Source organism: Electrona antarctica (assembly GCF_951216825.1).
Source record: "Electrona antarctica genome assembly, chromosome: 6".
NCBI classification, from domain to species: Eukaryota; Metazoa; Chordata; class Actinopteri; order Myctophiformes; family Myctophidae; genus Electrona; species Electrona antarctica.
In genome coordinates this window covers 26,480,644-26,489,323 of record NC_136811.1, presented here as the reverse complement: position 1 = coordinate 26,489,323, position 8,680 = coordinate 26,480,644, and the positions used below count along the sequence as shown (strand labels likewise).

Sequence of the window (8,680 nt, the reverse complement as noted above, 5' to 3'; positions counted from 1 at the left end):
CTGGCTGGCAAAAACATAATGACAAAAAAAATGCACAGTGAAAAATACTACTGTCTTAAAGGTAGAATCCTGAACGTCCTGCTGTTCAGTGTCCTGTGCTGTGAAGAATTTTGAAGGTAGAGTTGTAGATCTATCTTTCTGGAGAGCAATCATTCTGCTGAGCTGGTCGAGTCAGCATTGTGATGTCAGAACAGGTCAGCTCCATATGGTTAGATGAGGTCAGATCAACATATGGAATGAATTCTATACTGGCCAACCAGGGGTTTCTTTCATGCACTTCAGTCTATATGGCACTCTTTTATCCCATGCAAAAGCTTTGACCGTGTGGTTGTGTGCATGTGTGTGTGTGTGTGTGCATGTGTGTGTGTGTGCATGTGTGTGTGTGTGTGTGTGTGTGTGTGTGTGTGTGTGCGTGCGTGCGTGCGTGCGTGCGTGCGTGCGTGCGTGCGTGCGTGCGTGCGTGCGTGCGTGCGTGCGTGCGTGCGTATCAGGTTGACGGTTGTGAAGAATGACTTCTTGCCCAGAAATCTGTGGGTCGGAGTATGCTGAGCAAGCCCAGGCCACTGGGAGTTGCCAGCAGTATGGAGTCCGCTCATACCTACACCAGGTAGAACTCACAGCCACACGCTCCTACCTACACCTACATGTAGAACACAGACACACATTCACAATGGCATTACAGGGACAGTTCTTACACCTAAGACTAAAACAAAGTCAACTGTTTCTACATGTTTTAACCCAGTTCTATGAGGAGTGCACAGCCTCCATCTGGGAACGTGATGAAGATTATCAGATTCAGAGATCGCCTAGCCGGTGGAGATCTTTACTCTGGAAGGTGAGCTCAGACATTTGGCTTGCTCCAACAATACTGAAAAGTTCCCTTCAATTATCCTCACCATTTTTATTTTAGAAAATGAGCCACAAATAAGACTTCAGTTCAGAATGGCTCCTCCACTTCAACTTTATGCTATTCTCCCCTATTTCCTCTCCCCTCCAGGTCTGCCTTGCGTTTGGTACCCTGATCCTATTTGCAGGCCTCATTGTTCTCCTGGTGGGCTATGCCACCTCAGCCAGGATTGAGGCCTTCGGAGAGGATGACCTCCTTTTTGTTGACAGGTATCATCTTGACATCTCAATGAAGAGTAAAATATGTTTTATTGCCTGGAGCATAAAAAAAGGAATATAGAAAGATATATGTAAGCTTAGGAACACTGAAATGGCATCATTGGGCACATGGTATTATAGTATAGAGAGCAATGCATGTATAAGTAGTAGGATATTTATTGTCTTGATTTATGTCTTTTCCTTCGTTTCCTTCTATGAGATTACTGAAATCTCGAAAAGGTGGGCATAATAAGCTTCGGTTTCAGCCCTTTCCTTTTCGGTCAATTGTATCAAGTCAATCCCTTTTCAGTATGTAAAAATGCTGGATAAACCATGACCGAGAAAAATAAACTATCTATCTCTATATACAGTAGATCATGCCGACCGTATGTTTACATTACTGTGATGGCTGGTTTTCAGATGTTACTGAAAGCAAGGGAGCGAATGTTTTCATGTTCAGAAATGTTGATTGTGCAGTACAAGATTCCGGGAAATTCTGTGATGTTCTTAACAATAATATTTATCACTTTCAACCCATCCCTATTTTGTCAAAAAGGTATGAACATTTCCCGCAACAATTGAAAATGACAAATATAGCAGATCTGCAAGCCAGGCTTGAGATTTCACTATTTTAAGTCGCTAATATACAGTACTAAAACAAATCTCCATACCCAGCCATGCTGTCACATTCAACCGTGCCCTGGATGTCTGCAAGCTGACAGGCGCTGTGTTGTTCTGTGTGGGAGGAACGTCCATGGCTGTGGGTCTCCTACTGTCTGCCTTTGCCAAGAGCTACTCCAAAGAAGAACTATTCCTCCAGCAGAAGTTTAAAGAGAGGCTCGCGGATCGCCAGGCAACAGTCGGTAAGGTTTCTTCTACCAACTGTATTATTATTTGAAGTGCCAATGAATTGTAAAGCCTTGGTTGTACAGTTACAGTATGATGGTCAGATGGTGTCCTGATAGCCATGTTGTGATGTGGATGTGGATGAGGACACTGTTGTATGATGGCTAGCTTCAGGCAAAATTATACATGTATGATCTATATATACTGCCCAATATAGATAATACCTGGTGGTTATACTGTACATTAATTTATATTGTACAGTACTGTACTATCTGTATGGATCTTTAGCCATAGTAAAACAGTTACTAACATGGTGCTATGATAATGATATCTGACCACGATACTGACCATGATGCTGACAATGATACTGACCACAATACTGACCAAAATACTGGCCATGGCACTGACATGATACTGATACTCTTTGGCTTTTTGATAGTTTTATCCCACGATTTTGCAACCCATTTTTTCACCCAGTGTCAATTATCTAATGTAATCCTGGGCGCTACACTTCCTCTGCCAACTTGGGGGGCAGCGGACTGACCGCATGCTTCCTTCTATGCATGAGTAGTCCAAGCTGCTTCTTTTCACCTGACAGGGGGGAGTTTCCCCGGCCGGACGTAGCGAATGGAAGGAACACGTTATTCTGACCATGTTCCTTTACCCTCCATCGGGCGCCCCGGCCAGGGGAAGGTAGTTTTAGAGACTAGGATTACTGCATGTTTACCTACCCTAGGGGACACGGGGAGAACATGCAAACTCCACACAGAAGGGCCCTTTCACCAACCCCGCCTCGGGTATGGGCACTGATGACGTGGAGGAGAGAGCACGCCCCCAGCGCCCACAGCGTCCCCAGCGGGAATCGAACCCAGGACCTTCTAGCTGTGAGGCGACAGCACTACCGACTATGCCACCTTGCCCCCCCACGATACTGATACTGACCATGACACTGACATTATACTGACCATGATACTGACCATGACACTGACCATGATACTGACATGATACTGACCATGATACTGACATCATTCTGACATCATATTGACATGATCTTGACAACTCAAATATGTTATGTGCTGAAAAATATAGCAATGCTGCTATCGTTTCAGGAAACCCCATAACAAGAGCGCCGACCCCCGGTGAAGGAAAGGTGCCTGTCACTCTGTCCAAAGTCCAGAACATCCAACCGATCAACACAAAATCTGAAACCTGACAACTGTTCAGATGAAAGGATCAAGTGAAGAATTGTGTACTGTATGTGCATTGTGTGTGTGTGTGTGTGTGTGTGTGTGTGTGTGTGTGTGTGTGTGTGTGTGTGTGTGTGTGTGTGTGTGTGTGTGTGTGTGCGCGCACACACAATGTACTGTACAGTATGTATGAAGCCATATTTGTGTTCTCTTATTTGAAAGGTCAGCTTACATGATTGATCATCTTGATCATCTCCACATGCTTTGAAAAGGATATTACATCTTTATGTGTAGACTTATGTTTTCAAAACATCAAAGCCCAATGCTACGTTTATCTGAAAACTTAGCATTCAACAACTACCAAAAATATACAAAGCGTTGCTGACTGATTGTATATGCATTGTCATGGTAGCTTTTATATCCACAGATTGTCAGTCATAAATCAGTTTCTCTGTGTGTGCGTGCGTGCGTGCGTGCGTGCGTGCGTGCGTGCGTGCGTGCGTGCGTGCGTGCGCATGTGTGCTGTTGTCAATAACGTGATTAGTTATCACAGGAGATGAGACATTGAAGATTCGAATGGATGTGAAGGGCACATTTCATCATGTTATCTCCTGTCTTGTCTACTTTAGGCTGCAGCCTTGTCTTCTTGCATTCAGTAAATCACCAGAAAGGATCAATAGGCCTACAAGCAAACTGGCAAAGAGAAGCTGCACAGAGTAAACTAGACAGAAAGATAAAGTCAATGTGTTTCAGCACTCAACCACAACATAAATCTAGCATTCCTGTGAATTTCCTGTGATTATTTTCACAGGACACGGCCGGGGACAACTTAACAACATGAACCATGGCATTCTGTGTGTCATAATAGGCAAACATTCTGCAACATGATTGAAGTAGTTAAACTGTTCCCCACAAGCACGGTCAGGACCTGGACGAATTAGTGACGTCTCTATTGGGGCCAGATCAAGTCAAACCAAGACTAGTCAGATCTGGCCCAGAATTCATCCCTGGATGAATCAGAGAGGCCAGATCAACTTAAGTCATATATAGTAGCTAGTCAGATCCGGCCCAGAATAAGCTAAATTATTTCAATTGGTGAAGACGTCCTGGAATATATATATATTATATACATAATATTGGGCCGGAGGACGTTATCATAACGTCATCATGACGTCAGCTTGCTGCAGGGTCAACTACTGTAACAAGACAAGCATAACAGCCCCACTGTGGTCTAAAGGTGGCACTAGTATTTGATAAGTGTTAGGTAGTGTAGGGTGTTAGGTATACTGTAACCTGACAGAGGTGAAGATAGCACACTGAGCTTTCCAGTGACACCATATCTGCTATTTCAGCCATTTTAATAATTTAAGATCTGGGTATAGAATTGCTATACATTGTCCGTGTTTTGTTTCCCTCTCTAGTTTAAATGTTTTGTATCTTAAATGCTATGCTTTCACCCCCAATTTAGTGCAAATTCCCTCATGTGTACACAGTATAGTCCCTGTCACTGCCATCCCCTACTTGCTGGTCTTGGGGAGGTATACCATTATGTGTCTCCTCTGATACAGTCACCGGCCGTTTCACTGGGACGGCGGCCGGGAACCACTGGCGTACAGAATTCAAGCACAGCTGCTTAAATGATTTCGAGAATCTATGTGATCATGTAAGATGACCTTTCATGCCATCCCCATCCACTCTCCTCCTCTGCCTTCTTTTACTTTTGTGAGTGATGTAATTTGAACACTAATAAATTATGTCTCTTAGACTACATAAATAACAAATCTATAACCACCAGATCAAACATATTGTATTAAACGATGGAGGTTAAAAAAAATGAAAACGACAAAAAACACTTAAAGCATTGTTAGAAACATACCAGAAGACATACCAGACAAGTTACTACAAACTCTCAAATGTAGTCAGAGTGGTCAGTTGGTGGGTGATAATGTGTTGAGTAATAGTGCTACTGTATATTGTGAATAACAAGTTTGTTTTCATCGTTTATGATTTGATGGTTTAAAGGTGATGAACCCAGTTGTAAATATTTTACACATCTGTTGATATTAGCAAATGATGTGTGGATTGAGGTGATGCATTTTACGGAACAAAAATATCAAAGGAATCTTGCTGGCAAAACCACCACCACCACATATTGGCTCAAAATGTGAGCGGTGTATCTGCTTTGAGCTAAATGTCTTCAAGTTGATTTGCTGTAAAATGGAAATGTGTTGCGTTTCTTTATTCAACACCAGAGCACAATGATGCAAGGCTCCCCTGGAGGTGAAGTCAAAGCTGTAGTCCTGTATTTGCAGCGGTTCCCAACCTTTTGTGGCTCAGGGCCCACTTGAAAATCTCAGGGTTTGCAAGGGGCCCCCCATCTGACCACTTCAATGTTCAGAGATGTTTATTTTAATAATCAATCAGTCAACTGTGTTCCAGCTTGGATCCATGGAATAATACGTATACTTTAAGTTCCTATTTATTGGTATTACGAGTAAAAGAATACAATGACATTAAGTTTTATTTTTTGTGTTGTTTTTTTTTTACATTATTTCTTTACATTAATGTTATATAATCAATAAAATCCTAGTGAGTTCCCATAGGGTACCACTTGCAATATCCTCACAGCCCATAGGTTGGGAATCACTGCTGTATTGTTTGCAAAGGACACTGACAGGGGCAGAATAAAATGCCTTCACCTGGCGAAACTGGGACACTTGATGTTTCCCTATTGTGACACAAAGTTGCGCAGGGATTTGTATGTTCTACTGCATAGCAAACCTTACAGAAACATGTTTTAGGAGTAGTTGACCTCACTTCCATATTATTTCACTTTCAAGGGCCACTTAAAGGGATAGTTCAACCCTAATAACATTGTTTCTATCGATTATTCACCCCATGGAAACTTGAATTATGATTATCTTTGTGTTTGTTTTCGTCACATTCCTTAGCCAATACGTTTGATGAACAGCAGTAGTTCCCTATGGAGACACAAAGAGTCTCCATAGGGAGCATAGGGAGCTGGTCATCAAATTATTGGCTTAGGAATGCGACTGAAACAAATAATTATTCATGAATTCGCGTCTCCATGGGGTGAGTAATCGAAAAGAAAATAGTAATTTTGGGGGGTAACTATCACTTTAATCAATGGATTCTAATAAATATAAATGAATATATACATTTTATTGATTCAGATAGGAAAGAGAACAAATACTATATCAATGTCTATATATGTCTATTTTTCAAAGAACACAATTAAAAAAATGAATATTCTGTGGCTCATTAATGTGTGGAATTTATTAATTTATTTGTTTTATTTTCATAATTTCTTCACATAATTGTTACAGTAGCCAACATTGTGAAAAATCATTACAAGTAATATTAATAATAATATTAATGTTGAGTTAAAATGAAGAAATGGATCTTTATATGCTTTATTATATAACCAGCTATAATCTCCGTCACCGTTGGACCAATCGGTGTGCTGCGTGAAACTGCATGCACACTCTCTGGAGACCAGAGCAGAACCTCAGCCCCAAAACACATTATCTCTATAGCATGTGATCAAGATTTCAGATTACATCCTGATTGGCAAAGATTAACTTTCAAAGTTTGCAGAAGTGACACGTTTTGAACTAAATGCCCTACATTTTTCAAATCTGCATCAAGGTGGCGCTATAACAGAACAATAATAATTCGTAATTTTTCCATTGGTTATAGATTGGATTATTCCGCAACTCCCCAAATATTCCTTAAGTTTTTGTTTGTTTTTTTCCCAACTTTGCTGGCCCACAATAAGCTACCTGGCCTGGTGGAGACCAAAAACGTGCTCCTCAGATATTTTTTTCCTAATTACATTATGAGTTTCTATACATTTGGTTAAGTTTGTTAAGTCTGCTTAAAAAGTATTAACAAGAGCTATATGAATGATTAATAACAACATTGGATCCTTTGGAACATATGTACATTTGACGTTTCCTCACAAGTAACAGTTTTGGTTTTGGACATACAAGGGTTCCAACCGACGGTGACACAAGGTTATAATGCACTAAACCTTGATTAGGTTACATAAGACCTGTTACTATAATCATTTATGGGAAGAGGAGCCGTGGGCTGTGCTATTGCGAGCAGATTAGCACGCAAGCACACACATACACGCGCACGCACGCACGCACGCACGCACGCACGCACGCACGCACACACACAGTGAGAGGCTAGGTGGTGAGATGCAGTATAGGACATCCAGAAATAGAACCTGAGAAGCAGGATGACTCACAGGTGAGGTACCCCCTCCTTCCTCTCTCTCTCTCTCTCTCTCGTGTTTCTTCTATTAAAGGGGACACTGAATCTCAATTTGAACCAATATATCATATGGAAGAGAGAGTGGAGCAGGGAAGGCATCATATAAACAGAATTAGACCGCACATACTCATTGCCACGTCTGTCTGTGGGTGTATGTTATAGGTGTTTTTATGCAAACCTCTTCCCTGAGAAAAAAACCACACCATTTAATGGGTCAAAAGCCTTTGGCTGGTGGGTACTTTATCATGCCTGTAGCAATATGGTTTCATAAGCCTCTAGCACAGGATGCAAACAAAATTACGGAGTTCAGTCTGGGTGAAAATGGGTTAAGAAAGGAATGTGCTGTACATGCAGTATGTAGACAGATGGGCAAAAATCTAATACATCAATGTAATCTGTTTTAAGGTAAAAAACAGTATGGGAATATTCGACTCAAAACTGAGGTCATAGTCTGAATAACTCTGACAGACACTCAGTAGAAATAGTATTGCAGGTAGAGTAATCCTATACCTACCTGTAGTCAGTATAAATAGTATTGCAGGTAGAGTAATCCTATACCTACCTGTAGTCAGTATAAATAGTATTGCAGGTAGAGTCATCATATACCTACCTGTAGTCAGTATAAATAGTATTGCAGGTAGAGTAATCCTATACCTACCTGTAGTCAGTATAAATAGTATTGCAGGTAGAGTAATCCTATACCTACCTGTAGTCAGTATAAATAGTATTGCAGGTAGAGTAATCCTATACCTACCTGTAGTCAGTATAAATAGTATTGCAGGTAGAGTAATCCTATACCTACCTGTAGTCAGTAGAAATAGTATTGCAGGTAGAGTAATCCTATACCTACCTGTAGTCAGTAGAAATAGTATTGCAGGTAGAGTAATCCTATACCTACCTGTAGTCAAGAGAGATAGATGATTATAGTTCTGCAAAGAAATCAGAAAAGTTGCCTCATAATGTAAATTAGTTTACATTATTTATCTCCTTAATGTTCTGGACGTGTGAGCCAGTGGTGACGTCAGAAATGAAATATGGGGTGGGCCCCTTGGGCCTTGGCAAGACAGAGTGTACACTCTACACTGAACAATACATACCGGATCTTCCCATGTTTTATAGTCTGAGTGACTACAGTATATAAAAAGAAATACAATGTAAAATGTCTGAAATTATGTCACTGGAACGAATAAAAGACTAACTGGAATCATTTAGTATATTTTGTCCTTTATTTGTTGTTAGTT

The 8,680-nt window shown here is 40.9% G+C and overlaps 1 protein-coding gene across 1 annotated transcript; it reads left to right on the top strand.

Annotated features, from left to right (window-relative positions):
• Positions 1-508: 508 nt before the first annotated feature.
• nrsn1 (neurensin 1) lies at positions 509-3,163 on the top strand (the record flags this gene model as incomplete). Its single annotated transcript, XM_079502746.1, has 5 exons — positions 509-607; positions 743-835; positions 998-1,116; positions 1,780-1,967; positions 3,060-3,163. 5 exons carry the CDS (start codon positions 509-511, stop codon positions 3,161-3,163), a joined length of 603 nt encoding a protein of 200 aa, XP_079358872.1.
• Positions 3,164-8,680: the final 5,517 nt, after the last annotated feature.